General features: G+C 43.5%; 1 protein-coding gene across 3 annotated transcripts in view; it reads left to right on the top strand.

Annotated features, from left to right (window-relative positions):
* DTNBP1 (dystrobrevin binding protein 1) overlaps positions 1–18,418 on the top strand; it is a 202,832-nt gene that overhangs the window by 143,421 nt on the left and 40,993 nt on the right. For all 3 annotated transcript variants that reach the window (XM_059399492.1, XM_059399490.1, XM_059399491.1), the window contains exon 7: positions 959–981. In XM_059399492.1, coding sequence (XP_059255475.1) covers positions 959–981 — 23 coding nt within the window. The remainder of the gene's footprint in view (positions 1–958; positions 982–18,418) is intronic.

Here is an 18,418-nt window from a genome sequence, read left to right as displayed (position 1 = left end):
AAGGGGCGATAACTGTTTGTATTCTGGATGATTTGTAGCCAAAGATCTTAAAAATCTGTTATTTAATATTGAGCGAGTTGTTAGGTGCTTTTATAAACTGATTCTTATATATACGAGATGGTTCATAGCTGGTATTAAAATGCTTTTTATTTTTTCTAAGTGTTTTCTTTCAATTCTGGTTGAATTTTTTTTAACCCATTAATAAAGTAATAGCAGAAAACCTGAAAATAGTGGGATGCCTGGGTGGCTTAGTGGGTTAAAGCCTCTGCCTTCGGCTCAGGTCATGATCCCAGGGTTCTGGGATTGAGCCCCACATCCGGCTCTCTGCTCAGCAGGGAGCCTGCTTTCTCCTCTCTCTCTGCCTGCCTCTCTGCCTACTTGTGATCTCTGTCAAATAAATAAATGAAATCTTTAAAAAAAAAACTGAAAATAGTTGCTTTAGACTAATTTTATTGATAATTTCAGTAAAGCATAGGGGAACGTCCAGAAACACCACTCTGGGCTTTTTAAGTATATTTTCATTATGATCAAAGAGCAGGGCTTTTTAAAGTATATTTGTCTTATAATCTAAGAGCAGTTTACATTGGAAACAGATGATTTTAAAATTTACATTTTCTTAACAGACAAAAAAAAAAAACCCAGACTCTTACATACAGAGAACTAGTTGTTGGCAGAGGGGCGGGGAGTGGCGGGACGGGGGGAAATAGATGCAGAGGTTGGAGAGGTACAAATTTCCAGTTATAAAATAAAGAATTCACAGAGATGGAAATAGGGAATATAATCCATAATATTGTAATAATGTTGTTTGGTGACGGATGTGATGGCATTTTTTGTGGTGAGCGCTGAGCAGTGTATAGAATTGTTGACTCACTTATGTTGCACACCTGAAACCTATGTAACACTGTCATTATACTTCAAATAAACAAATAAAATTTACATTTTCTTTTTTCTTCTACAGGAAGGAACTCGAAACCTTCAAAGGTAATTTTGTGTTTAATTCTTCACTTTAAAGTAAATGAGAGTTAATCGATGTCAGATGTTCTCTCATGATGATGAACTCATTCCTTTTTCTTTGAATCCGTTTACATAAAAAAAAAAGTTTACTTAATCCTGTTTTTGTAAGTTTTATTTAATCACCAGTGGTTTTGATAGCCTCTTTGAGCTGGAACACATATCCCAAGTGAGAGTTTCTGCTGATGACCATGGCAAGTAATACGTAAGGATGGCCTCATCCTACTTGGAGGTTGTTGCGAATCCCAGTTTGACAAGATTCTGGTTTCTCGTGTGCACAGTCTGGGCCACGTGGAGAGGGCATGGTGATAGAGAGATGAGCCCCTGTGATCGATTGATTTTGGAAGGTCACCTGACCTTCCAAACTGTGTTCCGTCCTGGGTCCTGCCCTGCCACTGTCTTGTAACTTTGGATAAGTCTCTCGCCTTATTCAGGCTCGGTCTCTCCATCTGTAAGATAAGAAGCTCGGGGAACTATATCCTGAGATACCAAAAGCACCCCGCTTTGCCTTTTCATCTTAGGGAATTCACTTTTGAAGGTGGGACACTGGAAAAATAACTCCAGGTCATGTTGACCCTTGCTGGTCATGGCGCAGCACTAGTGCAAAATAGAGGAAACCACAAACTCTCCAGCAGCTCTGAGCCCTTCCAACGTGCTGCTTTTCAGTTACCGATGAGCAGGTGCACAGAGAAGGCAGCGTTCTCCAACAGACTCATCCCAGCAACTAGGAGGCTCTGAATTACTGCCTCTTACAGTACACATGAAACCAGTTTTATGCTTATTGTATTTCACATATGAGCTAGCACTGACTAAGATTGACTGAATGAGTACGTTTTTCTAGTTTATCATTTACATCTGACTCGTTTGTGCGTACGGTCTGTTTAGCTGTTTTGGGAAAATGACTGACCTTCAAGATAAAAGGTAGAAAATCTATTCCTACTGTGACTCTAATTGAACAGGCTTGTTTTGGCTGGATTTCTGTTTGACTGACTACGGTTACAGTAAAGTGGCTGAGGTCGTGGCCGGTTTGTTGAGGGTAATGCTAAGTATCGTGTGATAGAACGTGTTCTCGTGGTTATCATTATTTCTCATCAATTTGTGCACCAGGACTCATGGATGTTATTTTCCATCCATGGTTGAAAATAAGAATGAAATCCTCATAAAATGTACATTTCCATCTCATTCTTTCTCTTGTAGGCTAGCATGTTATATAACATTAGGAGGCGGGGGCGGGGGAAGCGATCAAGTTAATATTGAAAGACAGGCAGGGACGCAGATGATGCACATGTCAGCTTCACTTGCATCTCAGACTGGGGCCTTTTTTTTTTTTTTTTTTTTGGTATGACAATATTCACAGTGAAAGAAGAGACCAGCCATTTCCAAAACATTAGGTAGTGTGATATCGTACCCAAGAGAATCATTCAGTTTATGCCGACATTTCTACATTTATACACACGTGCCTAATTATGGTATGGCCTGTACCAGCGTATCCAGCCCACCCACGGGACAAAGAGAGCTCTCATATTTGAACAAACCATAAACTGATCATTGCATCATATCAAAATTTTTTAGTACCAATATTCATTGAAAATTCTGTCCTCCTCAGTGTTTTGCTAATATTTCAAAAGCATGAGTAGCACATAATTAAAAAGAAGTGTAACTGTTCTTCCAAGAAAAAACGTGGAGGAAAAAAGAAAAAAATTTACAAATTGTGACAGTTCCTTACTATTTGAGTGTTGTCTTTGGTTTTCCGTTATAGGTTACAGGAAGGCGAAAGATGTTACTTGGTCTAATTGTTTTATTCAAATCTTGTAGTTGTATTTGGAAGCTTATTTTCGAAGTTCATGAAAAGCTAACTTCGGGGAACAAAAACAAAATTAGTAACCCTCAAAAGTCAGTGGTACAGATGAGAATCATCCACATTCTGGATTCTTCCTTCTGTACTCCATGGATGTTAGTGGGATAGGTCCCCATTCCTGGGTGACGCCTGTAGCACAGCTCTAAACATTATCGATACTGGTATTGTTTGTTTTTTAAAATTCTGGCAGCAGGAAAGTTCTCTGTGTTTGCTGATTATTGCTTTGGTTTTTGGTTTTTTTTTAGAGAGAAAGAGAGAGCCAGGTCGGGGTTGGGGGGAGTGGTGAAGAGACCAGGGGAGAAAGGAAATCTTAAGCAGACTCCCTTGTTCAGCACAGAGCCTGACGCAGGGCTCTGTCTCACGACCCTGAGATCTTGATCTGAGCTGAAATCAAGAGTCAGAAGCTTAAACGACTGAGCCACCCAGCCCCACCCCCCACGAATATTGCATTTTTAAAAAACGTTAAATGATAGTCCCTTGGATATTAAACAATAGAAAAAGGAGAGTAGGATTTTCTAAATCTTAATTTTTAATTTTCAGTGGGGAAGGAATTCTATTACTGTAAGCATGTATAAAGTAAGGTTTTCACAGTCCTTAAGGACATAGGGAATTGGCCTTGAATAGACCTCCCTATTTATTAGGGATTATTTATCACTTTCCCCATTTTAATTTTAAAAATAGTCATTCCGGGGCAACTGGGTGGCTCAGTGGGTTAAAGCCTCTGCCTTCGGCTCAGGTCATGATCTCAGGGTCCTGGGATCGAGCCCCACATGGGACTCTCTGCTCAGTGGGGAGCCTGCTTCCCCCTCTCTCTCTGTCTGCCTCTCTGCCTGCTTGTGATCTCTGTCTTAAAAAAAAAAAAAAAAAAAAAGTGAATTGTAAACAATCATTTAAAGAAAAAATAGTCATTCCATGTATGACTCCAAAATCACTCTCAAGGTTTTTAAAGGGTATGTCTAGAAAGAGTGTGCCCCTGGATGGGATGTTGCTCAAACCTCCATCATTCCTGACTTAACATGGCTTTGCTACGCAGACTCATTCTGTCTTCACTTAATTAATTCACCAAACTAACCGTCATTCTCCAGACCGACTGATGCCCGGAGCATGCTAAGTACTCACCAGCACACTCAGACCCTTCTAGTTCCACTGCTTGCTCGAATGCTTACCCAGGGTGAGTTGTTTGCTCTCCAGCTCCGAGGTGCTTGTTGTTACAATCTGCAGTTCAAATAATATCAGAGAAAACGAGGGAACCTCGGTGTTAAGGGGACCTGTCTGTAAGAAAACATAAGTTGACAGCTAGGGTAGACTTGGTATAGATTAAATAGATTTTGGAATTGCTGCAAAAGGCAAAATTCAGAATTAGAAAAGAATTGGGGAAAAAATAAGAAAAATCCTGAAGGGTTCCATATGTGAATTGTTTCACACATCTTAAATTCCTGCTCTGCTTTTTAAAATAGACCGGAAATTTTATTCATGGTAGTATGGGTAGCTTAAGGAAGACTTTAAGGAAGAATTTTCAGTCAGTGGACCTATGCTCAAAAAATTCACAAATAAAAGTATTGGTTATATTTTATATTAAAGTGTTTGTATATGTGTTTTTAATGGATCCCTATATTTTTTATAAAGATTTTATTTATTTATTTGACAGAGACAGAGATCACAAGTAGGCAGAGAGGCAGGCGGGGGACGGGGGGGAAGCAGCGAGGAAGAGAGCCCTATGTGGGGCTCGATCCCAGGACTCTAAGATCGTGACCTAAGCCGAAGGCCGAGGCTTAACCCACTGAGCCACCCAGGCGCCCCTAATGGTTCCCTGTATCAACTGTTTTTTAAAAAATTAAATGAAAGGGTGCCTGAGTGGTGCAGTAAGTTGAGCATCCCAACACTTGGTTTCGACTCAGGTCATGATCCCAGGGTCATGAGATCAAGCCCCATGTCAGGCTCTGGGCTCAACATGGGGTCTGCTTGAGACTCCCTCTCTTTGTCCTTCTGTCCTCCCACTGGTGCTCATGCTCTCTCTCTCTCTCTCAAATAAATAAATCTTAAAAAATTAAATGACCAACATGGGATCTAGTTGTATCATATAAGAGGATGTCCATTGTAATCTCCTTAATATAAAATTACCCAGCCATGTCAGATGTGTGACTGACGGTGTGAAAACCTGCCAGGATTTAGGAGTTACCACTATCACAGTGAGTGATAGAGTATGTGGGCAAAACCAGCGAAGGCCAGCCTGATACAGTGTGGTCACCAGTATGGCTTAGCTACGGAAAGCAAAGCCAAAGCAGGGCATGGGGCCAGCGTGGTCAGAGAAATGGGAGGAAGACCAAGACAATTTAGTGACAAGGAAGGATAGAGAGGAGAAAGTGTACAGGAGAGGCGGCTATCAGTGATACAAGTGATGCAGTATGGGGAAGTCCCACTGGATTGGACGGTGAACAGTCATATTGGTAATTGGGCATCGGAAAGAGCCATTTGTAAAGGGAGAGTCCAGATTGCAAATCAGAAGTGTATAAGGAATTGGCGTACAAGGGTGATATGAACTCAGTATTCTTTTAAGAATGAGATGAACGAAATGAAAAAGTAACTTGAGATAGAATCAGGGTCAAGGTCGTGAGAGAGGGTGAAATCGAAGATAATGGAGTCGAGTAAGATCCTGGAGAAGAGAGAAAGCGGTTGTATCCAGATGCGTTATCCTTGGGCAGGATCCAGAGACATCTCTTTCCCGAGCCTTAGAGAAGGGAAGATGCCTGGTAATATGGGGAAAAGTTGATATGGAGGGAAGAAGCAGTTTTTTAAGAATCCATTTAGAGCGAGATGGTCTGAACTTTGCAGGGCTAGGCCCAGAAGTAGAAATAAAAACTGAAACAAATATGCTTCGGTAAACACAGAGTTGGGACTCGGGGAGGCACATAGAGTAGATCAGCAGTTTGGTAATCTTGGAAGCTGAGGAGAGCAGGGTTGAAATGCCTGGGCATGGAATTCGGGCTGGCAGGGAGAGGCCTGACTAGACCAGTAAAATAAGCAAGTGGGGAGGCCTGGGGGATGCTGTGCACCATGAAGATGGAGAACACGTCAATAGTTGAGGTAGATCTTGTGGACAGAGATGGAGGTTTGAAATCTTAGCGGTGGAACAGTTCCCAGTGATGATCGCTAAAAACAGAAGTCATAAAATAGTGGAGGTTATCCGAGTCAGAGAGTTCTGACCCCGCTGGGAGTCTCACTTGTTTGGATGACTCTTAGATGTGAACTATAGATACTTCCGGCTTGGCAGTCCTCAGCCTGCTGTAAATCTTCATGTATGGTAGGGGCGCCTGGGTGGCTCAGTGAGTTAATCCTCTGCCTTCGGCTCAGGTCATGATCCCGGGGTCCTGGGATCGAGCCCCACATCGGGCTCTCTGCTCGGCAGGGGGCCTGTTTCCTCCTCTCTGCCTGTGTCTCTGCCTACTTGTGATCCCTGTCAAATAAATAAATAAAAATCTTAAAAAAAAAAAAAAAAACCTCATGTATGGTAGATAGTAAACTTGGTAGAGTTTGTTGATTCCATTCAAGGGTTAGCTTGACATATAAGGTACAACTATTCAGCTGCCATTTTTCAATATTTAAGTGATGGAGACTCAGGTTGGATCATAGAACTGCCCTCTGTCCTCAAGGCTAAAGCCCTGGGGTAAAGCTTGTAGGATAAAAAGGCAAATACATACATTTAATATAACGTAAAAAATATTATAATAGAAGCGCACTGCAGCAGGAATAATGGACTGTTTAGAGAGAGGGCGGTACTGGAGCCGGATCTGAAGGAGGAGGGCTTACCAGGTCCGAAAGGCCAGTAAGGACATTCCAGAAGGAGGAGGGAACAATTGCAAGGATGCAGAGATGTTTATTTCGAGAACACAAGATTTAACTTCTTGTTCAATGAGGGAACTACAAATAATTTGTTAGAGCTAAAGCATATGGTGTGTGGGGCAGAACTAGTGAGGGATGCATCGAGATGTAGGCAGGAACAACTGATACCCAGCCTCAAATGTCATACAGAGGAGTTTAGACTTTTCCCTTTGGGCCAGTGGTCTCCAAGGAGGAATGTGACTACGCAGAATAATAGCAGTGGAAGAAGAAAACTGGAGCTTCGTTTCTTTTTTAGGCCTTCCTTTTAGATTGCAATTTTTGTGTGTATTATATAATAAACTGGTACAGGAATTCATGTATATGATGTATAAATATACAAATCTGGGTTACATGTTAAGTCTTTAACTCGTGGCAGAGGACCCTGGTAAGGGAGCTTACAGGAGGGTTCTGTGGTAGCCGGTGGACACAGGATGGGAGTGGGAGAATGCAAAAGGTTTTCGTTAGGGTCGTAGAATCAGACGATTCGCATTGTAGAGCAAGCGTTCTGATACCCTGGAGAAGGCCGATTGGAAAGAGCAAATCTAGAGGAAGAGAATTGTTGGAAAACTTACAGAGATTTGAATTGAAGGCAGCGGTAGATTGCAAAGACATAGGAGCGTGACAGGGCGTGGAATCACAAGACTTGTAACTCTGTGGGGTTCCTCTTAGACTTCTGGCTAGGACATTTACACGCAAAGGGTTTTTTCATGCACCAAGAAATGTGATAGTGGCCAAAGCAGATTTGGGAGGGAATGGTAGTGAATTTGGCTGTTTTTGGGGGGGGAGAGAGTGGTAAAAGTACCATTTTGCAGGCAAGTTCCCCATAACCTCACAAAACTTTTTGGTATCCAATAGATTGAGAAATGATTTTTGAGGACAGTTTTATTGAGGTTTGATTTGTGTACAAAAGGTTCCTCCATCTTTAAGTGCCATTTCAGTGATTTTTACTAAATTCATGGAGTTGTGTGGCCATCGCCACAACCGAGTGTTGCGGTATTTCCATCACACACAGCGGTTCCTTTCTGCCGGTTTGCACGGAGTCCCAGCTGCCTCCCAGGCCCCAGGCCATCCGTCATCAGGGTCTGTCTCCATCAGTTCGCGCTTTCTGGACATCTCATAAATGCAGCCAGACAATGTGTAGTCTTTTTGCATCTACGCTCTTTCACCTAGTTTAAGATTTTTGAGCTTTTTTTATTGACCAGTTGCTGTTATGTGTATGAATACATTGTGTTTCGTTCGCGCGTAGGCCAGCTGATGGGCATTTGGACGGCTTCCAGCGGGGGGTGGTTGTGGGAAATGCTGTAAAGTCTCCCGCGTGCCAGTCTGTGCACGGACATGTGTTTGCATCTCCCTTGGGTGTGTAGCTAAGGCTGCAGTTTCTGGGTCATATGATACTTTTAAACTGAACTTGTTAAGAAGCTGTGTGACTTTTCCAGAGTGCCTGCAACGTTTTCCATCCCCACCAGGCGTGTATGAGGGCTCTAGATCCTTTCCTCCTTGCCAGCACTTACGTCCTTCACGCTTACATTTAGGTCTGTGATCCATTTCCTCTCCCATGATCCCTTTCGAGTTATTTTTTTCTGCTTGTGGGATGGAAGAGTCTAGGTTTTTTTTATTTTTGTTGTTTTGTTCCTTTTTTTTTTTTGAAACATATCAATATCTTTTTATCCCAGAACTGTTTTTTGGTTAGACAGTCTCCCCGCCCCCCCCCCCCCCCCCCCCCCCGCCATTGACTTGCTTTGGTACCTTTGCAGGAAATCAGTGGCCATAAATATAAGAGTTTATTTCCGGATTCTCAGTTTTGTTCCTTTTTGCCAGCATCAGTTGTCTTGATAACTGCAGCTTTGTAAAAAAGTTTTGAAATTGAGAAGGATGAGTCCCTCAACTTTGATTTTTTAAAAAATTGGTTTGGCTATTTTAGGTCCTTAGAAATTCCATATAAATTTTAGGATCATTGTGTCAGTTTCTTTAAAAAAAGAATTCTGGGGCTTGGGTAGGGATTGTGTTGAATTTATAGATCAGTTGGGTGAGAATTGCTGTCTTAATATTGAGTCTTCCAATCCATGAACCAGAACTGTGTTCCTGTTTCTTCAGCTCTTTTTTGATTTTTCTCAGCAGTTTTTTATTTTCCAAATATGTCTTGGACTTTTGTTAAATTTAGCCCTAAATATGTTATTCTTCTTGGTGAATTCTATCTTGATCATACTAAATTTGAGGTGTCTATGAGACATGACTAGTAGAAGTGTCCAGGGGGTATGTGGACCTTCAGAGAAGGAGCTGCACTATATTTGGGAGTAGTTAGCATATAGGTGGGAAAGGAAGCCTTGGGTTTGGATGAAGTTGCCCACGGAGGGCAGGCGGAATCCACAAAAAAATGACCACGGAGAGAAAGTTAGGAAGCGCTACTATTCATTAAACAGAAGAAGAGAACTTCAGTTGACCCTTGGACAACACGGGCGCTGGCCCCCTGCATGGTAGAACTTTCGACTCCCCCCAAAACATAACTACGGTAGCCTACTGTTGACTAGAAGCCTCACTAATAGCATAAACAGTCAATTCACACATATTTTGCATGGTATGTGTGTTATATACTGAATTCTTAAAGTAAGCTAAGGAAAAGAAAATGTTAGTAAGAAAATCATAACGAGGAGAAAAACATACCTACAGTGCTGTCCTGTAGTTACTGAAAAAAATTTGCACATAAGTGAATTGGTGCCATTTCAAACCCGTGTCATTGTTGGATCAACTGTAGTTGCTTATCATGGAGGCTGAGGACAGTCAGCCCAGAGGTGAGGTTTGAAAACCACAGGGAACCTTTCCAGGAAATGTCAAGAAGCAGCGTCATACCGCTGTGGAGAGGGCAGAGAGAAGGGTTGCTTAATCTGGCAGTCGGACGCCAATCGGTGGTGTTCCTGGGAATGGTTTCAGCAGCATGGGGTGTTCACGTGTGAGGCGGGCAGTGGAGACCGCACGGGGAAGGCTCAGGGCACGAGGAGCACGAGGGAACCTGCCTCGCACAGCACCATCCCCTGGGGGCTTGGCACACTGGCGGTTCCTAAGTGTCTGAACGAATGCGAAGTCGATACGATGCTTTCAACAGCGAAGACTCGGAAGGAGAGAGGGTCGAGGGGAGGGTAAGGTGCAGAGGAGGGATTTTTTTTTTTTTAATTTGTGAGAAACTTGAATCTGTATGAAAAGGGAAACGCGGCAGATGAGGGAGAGGGGCTGGCGGAGCTGTGGCTCGGAGGAGACCGGAGGGAGCGGGCTTCCGAGCATATGGTTCTGAAGCGGGGAAAGACGGGGACAAGTGATTTGTAACTGTTGGAATTGTGATGATTTAAGATACTTACTAAAAACACGCAGCACGCTCTAAGCCACTGGTTAGTGTTGCTGAATTTGAAGAAAGCTTTAGGCTAAATTGATGTTAAAAATGAAGTGGGGGAAATTTACAAGATACCGACTGTGTTATGAAATGAACTATATTCTTCATCTTCATTTTATTGCTTTCCAAGAGTGAGGCTGCTTCTCTCTCTCCGCGTGTCATGAACACATCTCTGTGTCTCCAGGACCAGCTCACATGCGCTGAGTGTATTTTCAGCCCCACCCCCGTGGCCGAGCCGCCCTTGGTACGCCCCCCCCCCCCCCCATCCGTGCATCCATCTCTGCACACCAGAGCCCCGGAGCTTGCGTTTGGCTTTTACAGAGGCGGTAGATTCCGACACACGTCTGCTTAAGCCATCAGCAGAAAACTAACAGGCTTCCTACAGTCTCTTTGGAAAAACCTGCTCCGGGCTTCAGCCTCGCTCCCTTTGTTCTCCATCTCAGAAGATGCACATCAGGGGGGCTGCCTGGTGACAGAGCTTGCCCTTGACCAGCACTGAGCTCCGGTTCCCTTGTCCACTTTTCACATCCATGTCATCTCCAGGACTCACCGAAAATAGTCAGAGGAATCCCTGTAGGTGGAACTTTATTTTATGTTTTTTCTTCGCTGCTTTTCTTTATCGTTTTTACCTCCGTGCTTGAGTACATAGCAGTGTTTGCGTGGCATACAGATGATGGGTTACTAAAAAGCAGAAATTAAATTTCAGTTGGATTTGACTCTTTAGGCAGTACAAGCTAATGAAAGCTTGGTTAGTTTCTTTATATTACCACGTAATACTTACCAGACTAATACCTGAAACAAATAAATTAATGTTGCATGCAGATCTGGGACTTTGGGTTTTATACTGTTGTGTCTTATCCTCCATCAGGTGAACTACACCAGACAGTCACTCTTATGAGGCAGTGTTTATATTAAAAGAGAAATATAAGATCCCAGGAAGGTCAGGGCAGCTATTAGAATAAGGAACCCCGTTCAGTTCTCGTGGTACAGCTCCATGAAACTAATTCGGCTTCCCTTGCTGCTAGTGTGCTCATTTTCCAGCAGTCAGTTAATACAGTTAAATTTGTGAGCCCTAGCCTACTGGGGAAAGTTAAAATTCACCCCATGCTACTCTATGGGTTTGCCTAAAATGGCGATTTTCCTGATGGATTTTGAAAATGTCATAATGCTTCATACAGATTAAAAAATATATATATGTATCCTTTTCCTGATTCTGCAGAACTTTAACACACCTTGTATCACTTGTTGGCTGGAGGCCACAGTTTTCATGATGTCTGTATGTGGCGTTGTTATAAATACACACGCAAGGATACTAAACTTGGGCACTTTACTGCAAAAGATTATACCTTAAAATTACCGGGTGGATTTTTTGTTGCTGTCGAGAAATCTGTTTATCCCTGGAGAACACTGAATAATTTTCAATAATTATTGCATTTTTAGAAACTGCATATTATGCCTTGTAGGTGTTAATGCCGTGTCAGAGTATCGTGCCCCGTCAGGGGAGAAATGGAAGAAGTACATGTTGTCCCGACAGCTTACTCTATCATGATTGCTCTGTTTTTAGATCACAGATAAGAATCAGGTACATCGGACTTGAGTTAAATGGAAAGTTCCTTCTTTTTCTCTCCCTTGTCCATCTTGTGTATATAGTAAACCCTTCAGGCTTCTTCAGCTTAGATCCAACTACTGAAGCAAAATGGTAGCACAAGACTTTAGTATAAAATTGGAGAATTAGTGGAATGAAATTTTAACTTGAGGTATTACCACCTTCTTCATTATTTAATTGTTCAGGAATAAACTGGTAAGAGTAGAGGAAGTGAGAACCTTAGTGCTTATCTTTCAAGTATTTATAGGGACTTTCTAATAAATGGCATTTTCTTCCCTCAATCATTACTATCTTAACAGAGTTGTTTTAAGAGTAAAGCTTTGAATATACATATCATCATCTAGTGTTTAATTTTAAAGCTCCATATTATTCATTTAAGAAGTTACTCCCTGAAAATCTTGACTTGTTAATGAATACTGGCAAGATTCTTGAGTATCTGCTCTTTTTTTTTCTCCAACATGTCAACATGTATAAGTATGTATTTGTTTTTTAAAAACCAGGTTTATATCCTGTAACTGAGTATTTAAATAAGGTGACTGTCTGTGTCCTATAGCACAGAAATATTTATATCCTGTCTGCTAATTTGGGTTCTTAGTTTATTTTTAGGACCCTTGTTGATTTCCTTGTTCTGATGCCCTATCAGAAGGTGCCGTACTGTGGCATGACCTAGGACTCTCGAAGGTGATGTTTTGTTTTCCAGGGAAATGGGAGTTCTAACAGCTTGTTTGGGTATTAATCCACACAAAAGTAGAGCCTTGAGTTTAGGTTGTGATGCTTAAGTGTTACCTTTCTGTGATTACTTATCCTGATTATATACCACTGCTGGGTAACCGGTAATTGTAGCGATAGTGTTTTGTAGCTCTCATGAGGACAACTTGGTGTTGTGTATCATATATGCTCGGTGTCATGAATAAATACAGCCGTTCTCTTTCATTATCTTTCTGCTGGAACACAGTGTAAACTTGACAGCAAAAATTACACCTTTCAAAAAAGTAAATTCCAGTACCACAAAAAGGAGAGTTCTATGAAAATGTTACCTGTCAGGCTCAAAAAGAGATTTCATTCGGAGCTGCATGATTTCGTGTCAGGTTTTTGGAGGTTTGCGCTGGAAAAAACGTGTAGGCTCTTGTAGCGTAAACTGTCTCGGGCACCTTCTCAGAAGACTGGTAGCTGCCTGGTGATTTTTAGAGACTTTGGGACAGGGGAGAAGTCAAGTGGTCCTCCGAGCCCCACGCGTGCCCTCTCTCTCTCCCCTTAAATGTTCATCTGACTTTGCATGTGGATCTGTGTCCATTCCATAAATAAAAGTCTGTGAAATTTGGTCAGTTTGACTGTAGTTGAGGAATAGAACAGTGTGCACCCTAAGATAAAGGAGGTAAGTACAGAAACGCTGGCCTAGTGCTAAGGGCTTTACCTCCCGTTTCTGCTGCTCTGAAGGCTGGAAGCACTAGTATGAGCTGACGAGGAGGAGCACAAGGTCCTTCCCAGCAGGCTGTCTGCTTCCAGGCCTCTAGTTACCATCTGGAAAACTTAGGAAGGAAGTATCGTACTAGTAGATACGGTGAAACTGAACAGGCAGAAACCTACTAGGTGAGGAGCACTCCTCGTTCTGTTTACATTTCCTTCTAATCGAAAGTAAAGGTAGTTTTAATGAAAATTGTCTCAGTAATTTCAAAAATGGAATAAAAGGGATGTCTGGGTAGCTCAGTCGGTTAAGCCACTGCCTTTGGTTCAGGTCAAGATCCCATGGTGCTGGGACCAAGTCCTGCATCAGGCTCTTTGCTTGGCAGGGAACCTGCTTCTCTCTCCACCTCTGCCTGCCTCTCTGCCTACTTGAGCCAGAGCTCTCGCTCTCTCGCTCTCTCTCTCTCTGACAAATAAATAAATAAAATCTTTTTAAAAAATGGAATAAAAAAATAAATAGTATTTGAATATACAAACTTGACAGGATTTGTTCTGTTTTAATTTAGTAACATTGATGTGGTACAGAATACAAGTGTACCATGAAAGCTAGTGGAGTATAATCCTGTTATTTCTATTAAAATTATAATAAAGAGAAGGAAACAATTAAGTATCTATAGTATTCTCTCCTGTCATAAAGCTCAAAGCTCAGTTGGGATGATAGTTACTTCCATAAGGTGAGAAGATTGAGACTCCGAAGCAGTCACCTGACCATGAGCATCTCAGCAAGGATTTAAACCCAGGAATGTCTGCTGTGGAAACTTGAGTTTCTCTCTCCCTCCACGACAGTGATTCATGGGAAGTGAGGAAAAGCAGACAGCAAAAATAGACTAATTTTCTGTTCCTGTGGTGTTTTCCTTTATGTATTATGTTAGTAGCTATTTACTGTATGCCCTGCTCTATTTCTGTTCTGGATCAGCTTAAATTCACACACTTTCATAGCTCAGTGCTTATTGAGATTTCATCTTTAACTTCATTTTAACTGTTGCCTGGTCTTGCTGAGTTGCTTGCCTGACTTTTTTTTTTTTTTTTACTCCCTTCCTTCCTTATTTAAATTTTGCTTGGTTAGCATATAGTGCAGTATTGGTTTCTGGAGTAGAATTCAGTGATTTGTCACTTACGTACGACACCCAGTGCTCCCCACAACGAGTGCCCTCCTTCGTGCACGGCACCCAGGCACCCATCTAACACATTTCCCACCCACACACCTCCTTCCATCAACCCTCAGTTTGTTCTCCATCGTTAAGAGTCTCTGGTGGTTTATTTCCCTCTCTCTTCCCGCCTCCCCAACTATGTTCATCTGTTTTCCTTCTTAAATTCCACACATGTGTAAGATCACATGGTATTTGTCCTTCTCAGACTGACTGACTTCACTTGGCCGGATACTCTCTAGCTCCATCCACATTGTTGCAAATGGCAAGATTTCATTTTTTTTGTTGGCTGAGTAATATTCCATTGTGTATATACACCACATCTTCTTTATCCATTCTTCAGTCGATGGACATCTGGGCTCTCTCCGCAGTTTATGCCAGGTGGTTTTAAGGACAAACGCAAACAGAAACCCAGTGTAAGAAATGGCACGGGGTCGGGGGGAGGGCAAGCAGTTAGATGCTACAGAACCCTGGAAAGATCTCTCTGAATTTGGGGTGTGGATTGCTGCTGAAAACAGGACTGAAAGAGAGCCTCCCAAAGCCTTCCTCACACCATCGCTGCATCAGATGTGAAAAATTGAACTCTTCTTAAAATACAGTCTTTTTCTTTCAGATACTGATTTCTACCGGAAAGTTTTAAAGGAATTCCCCTTTCTCTACTTTTGGAATCCTGTCTTAGAAAAAACCCTTTCCTGTCCTGGAATCTAGCATCCTATCCTGTATAGAATCCCTTTTTTGGGCAGTTCTGAGGATGTCTGTGCAGAGTGGCTTGAGCATCCTTATTCTCCGTGGACTTCCCTGAGTTCTGGAGTCTTCATTCTCTCCCCTTTTTACCCACAGTACCTGGTTGGAGATGCTTTGATCTCCTGGTCACCCTTTTCTGGGCACACGGTGGTGTCCAGTACCCGTCCCCCTTAGGAAAATGATGTGAAACTGCCATCTTCCAGAAATGGTGACTAAGTGACATAGCATTTACTTTTCCACCTGTCAGGTCAGTTTAACCACAATGCTCACATCTTTTTTAGTAGAAAAGTGCCCCCATATTTTTATTTTTTTTACCTGACTCTAAAAACAAAATGTCTTTATTGTGGAGAACTTACCAAAAAACACCAAGAAAATTATTGAATCACCAGTCAGAAGCAGTCTCAAAAGTTTTGGCATGCACATACACACACACACACACACACAGACACACACACACACCCCTGCACACCCCGTTCTTGACTTGTGATTGTGGTTATGTCCTGATAAACCCAATCATTGCAAGTTAAAAATGCATTAATATTCCTATCCTGTTGGTCATCGTAGCTTAGTCTAGCTGGCTTAATCATGCTCAAAGCTCTTATATTAGCCTACCATTGGGCAAAGGCATTGAGCATAAAATGCCTGTTTCATATATCCGTAGCCTGGGAAAAGTCAACATTCAGAACTCAAAGTATGGCTTTTACTGAATGCATATCACTTTTGCACCATCATAAAGTTGAAAAATTGTGAGTCAAACCATCTTAAGTTAGGGACTGTGTACACACACGTATACGTGTACATAGCTATATCCGTATAGAAGTTGAGATAGCATATAAACAATTCTGTTCCTTGTTCACATTATCAGTATTGCCTCATGTCATTATAATGAATTCCTTAAAAATACTGTTTTCCTGTTGGAAATATAGGTAGTTGCCAATTTTATGCTGTAATTAGCACTGCTATGCGTGCATATAGTCTTAGGGTCACGTATTTTTTCATTTCTTGGTGCCTGTTGACCTTTAGCTTTTCAGAAGGGTTATTCTAATTCACACCTTCATTAACAGTGTGCCTGGACTGCCTCACGTACCCGCACGTGAGAATTTTTCTTTTTAATACAATAAAAGCAACATGTGATTATTGAGGTGCAGTGGTGAGATGAAATTTGATTTATTGGCCTTGCACTGTGAGCTGTCCTGTTCATGCTCTGGCCACTTTCCTGTGAGGTTCCCATGGACTTACTGATGTGAACAGTAAGGGCCTCACATTGCTGTCCTGTTTGTACCAGATTATCTTTCCCAGCTGGTTATTTGCCCTTTAACTTGTTTACTTATTAATTACACACAGAGGTTTCACGTTTTGATGTATTCAGATGAATGCTTTCAAATTATGTTCTCCACTGCATTTATGCCTAAAAAGTTTTCTCCCAGTCCTAAGAAATAAATTTTAAATTGTAATTATTTCTAGTTTTTTAAAAAAATTTTTTCTAGTTTCTATCTAGCTAATTTTATTTGCTGATTTTACTAGTTGACCTGGAACTTAATTTGGATACACGGCATGAAGGGAGACCTTGGTTTTTTGCCATTTAGCTCGTTACTTTTTCTAGTCCTAGGGAATTACCCTGTGCTGTTCTCTGCCTCTGCTGTTGGCAGATTTTAATTGGTTGGATTGAACTCTGCCTGTGCGGTGCCTCGACATGAGCAGCTGAATGGAGCTGGAGAGAAACCAAACCCACCACCTTTCCCCGAGGCCGCCTCGAGCACAGACCCCCCATCCTTCCCTTCCCCCAGACCGCTCACTCCCGTCTCTCCTCTTCTGCTCTGTGTTGCTTCTGACGTCACTCGGGAGATAGAAGCCGTCAGAAGGGGACTTGCGGGCGTTCCGTCCCCGATGCTCCGGCTGCCTGTGTCTGCTTGCGGTCTGTCTGATCCCCCGCCGCCTGGGGACTGTCCCGACTTCCACAGCCACCCTGTCCCCCTGTCTGCTCTCTCCTCCTTCAGGTCTTGGGCAGGTGTCTCCCCGCTTCCTGCATCGTTAGATTTTACCTCCTGCTGCATCATTCCCAGGGATTATTCTCGTTTCTCCTCGTTTGCTGTCTCGTTCTGTCTCCCTGGCCTCGGTGTCCTTTGTGCTCAGCCCTGAAGGATGGTGAGGTGCCCCTGAGCTCCATCCTTGGACCTTTCTCTTGTCTCCTGTGGTCCCAAGGCTTGAAATGCCATCTGATGCTAATGACCCCCCCCGAGTTAACAGCTCCTGTCCTGGCCTCCCGCTGAGTTCTCCACGGGTATCTGCAGCTCCCAGCTGGGGGACCCCCGGGGCTGTGCTCACAGGCATCTCACCAGCAGCAGTGCAGCCTCCCATCTCCCTCGGCCTCCCCCATGTCAGGAAACCGGTCTGCCGTCCGTCCCAGGACCTAGGCCAGACACGGCCAGAAAATGCTGCTGGATTCTTCCCTCGCTGTCGCACCTCACACCCGGTTCTCACCAGTCTAGTCCGCTCTGTTTCTGCTCTAGACCCGGCACCTGACCCCTCTCCCTGCCTCCGCCGCAGCCTCGAGTCCAGGCTCCCGCACCCCCCACCCTGCTTCCACTCCCACCTTCCAGCCATCGGGGGGGTGGTCACCTCCCCTTGCCCAAGACTCACTCCTGGCTTCCTGTCACCCTGACAGTACCATCTGAGCCCTTCTCTGGGTTGGCGAGGCCCTCCCGACACAGCGCCTGGCTCCCTCTCTGACCTCTCCTCCCCTTCTCTTCCCACTCCTCCCCTCCGGCCTCCCGGCCTCCAGGCAGCCCCCGGCCCCTTGCTTCGTGCTGCCTCCTCAAGGGTCTCCTCCTCTTAAATCACGCAGCCCTCTCTCTCTCCCTTTACCTGGCTTTGTTTTATTTAGGACATATTATTATTGTTGTTGTTGTTATCGTTATTGTTTTGGTCAAAGTGCCAACCTGACGTACGTTTATCTGGCTTTTCTCTGGTCGAGTGTCTGCAACAGTGCCGGGCACGGCTCTGACCCCATGGTCACGGGCTGAGTGGACAACTGTGACAGCATCTTCCCTCCTTGCTTTCTGGCGGGGACGCCTTTCAGCTCTGTCCTCCAGACATTGCCGGAGCCCCTCACCTGACCCTTCACGTCCGCCCCTGTCGCCAAGCCGCGGGGGCTCCCTGATCCCCGCAGCCGTGTCTCCCACACGTCAGTCACGTGAGCGTCACTGCTGCAGCCTCTGCCCTGCCCGTGCACAGTCCATACTGTTGTTCACTGATTTTCTTTGGGAAGTTGTGTTTTAAAGGTACAGTTATTGTTGTAAGTGGGAAATTCGTGTCCCTTGACACGA

This window comes from Mustela nigripes, chromosome 5 (assembly GCF_022355385.1).
Source record: "Mustela nigripes isolate SB6536 chromosome 5, MUSNIG.SB6536, whole genome shotgun sequence".
Lineage (NCBI taxonomy): Eukaryota > Metazoa > Chordata > Mammalia > Carnivora > Mustelidae > Mustela > Mustela nigripes.
The sequence above is the reverse complement of the archived record's forward strand: the minus strand, read 5'-3'. Positions and strand labels throughout refer to the sequence as shown.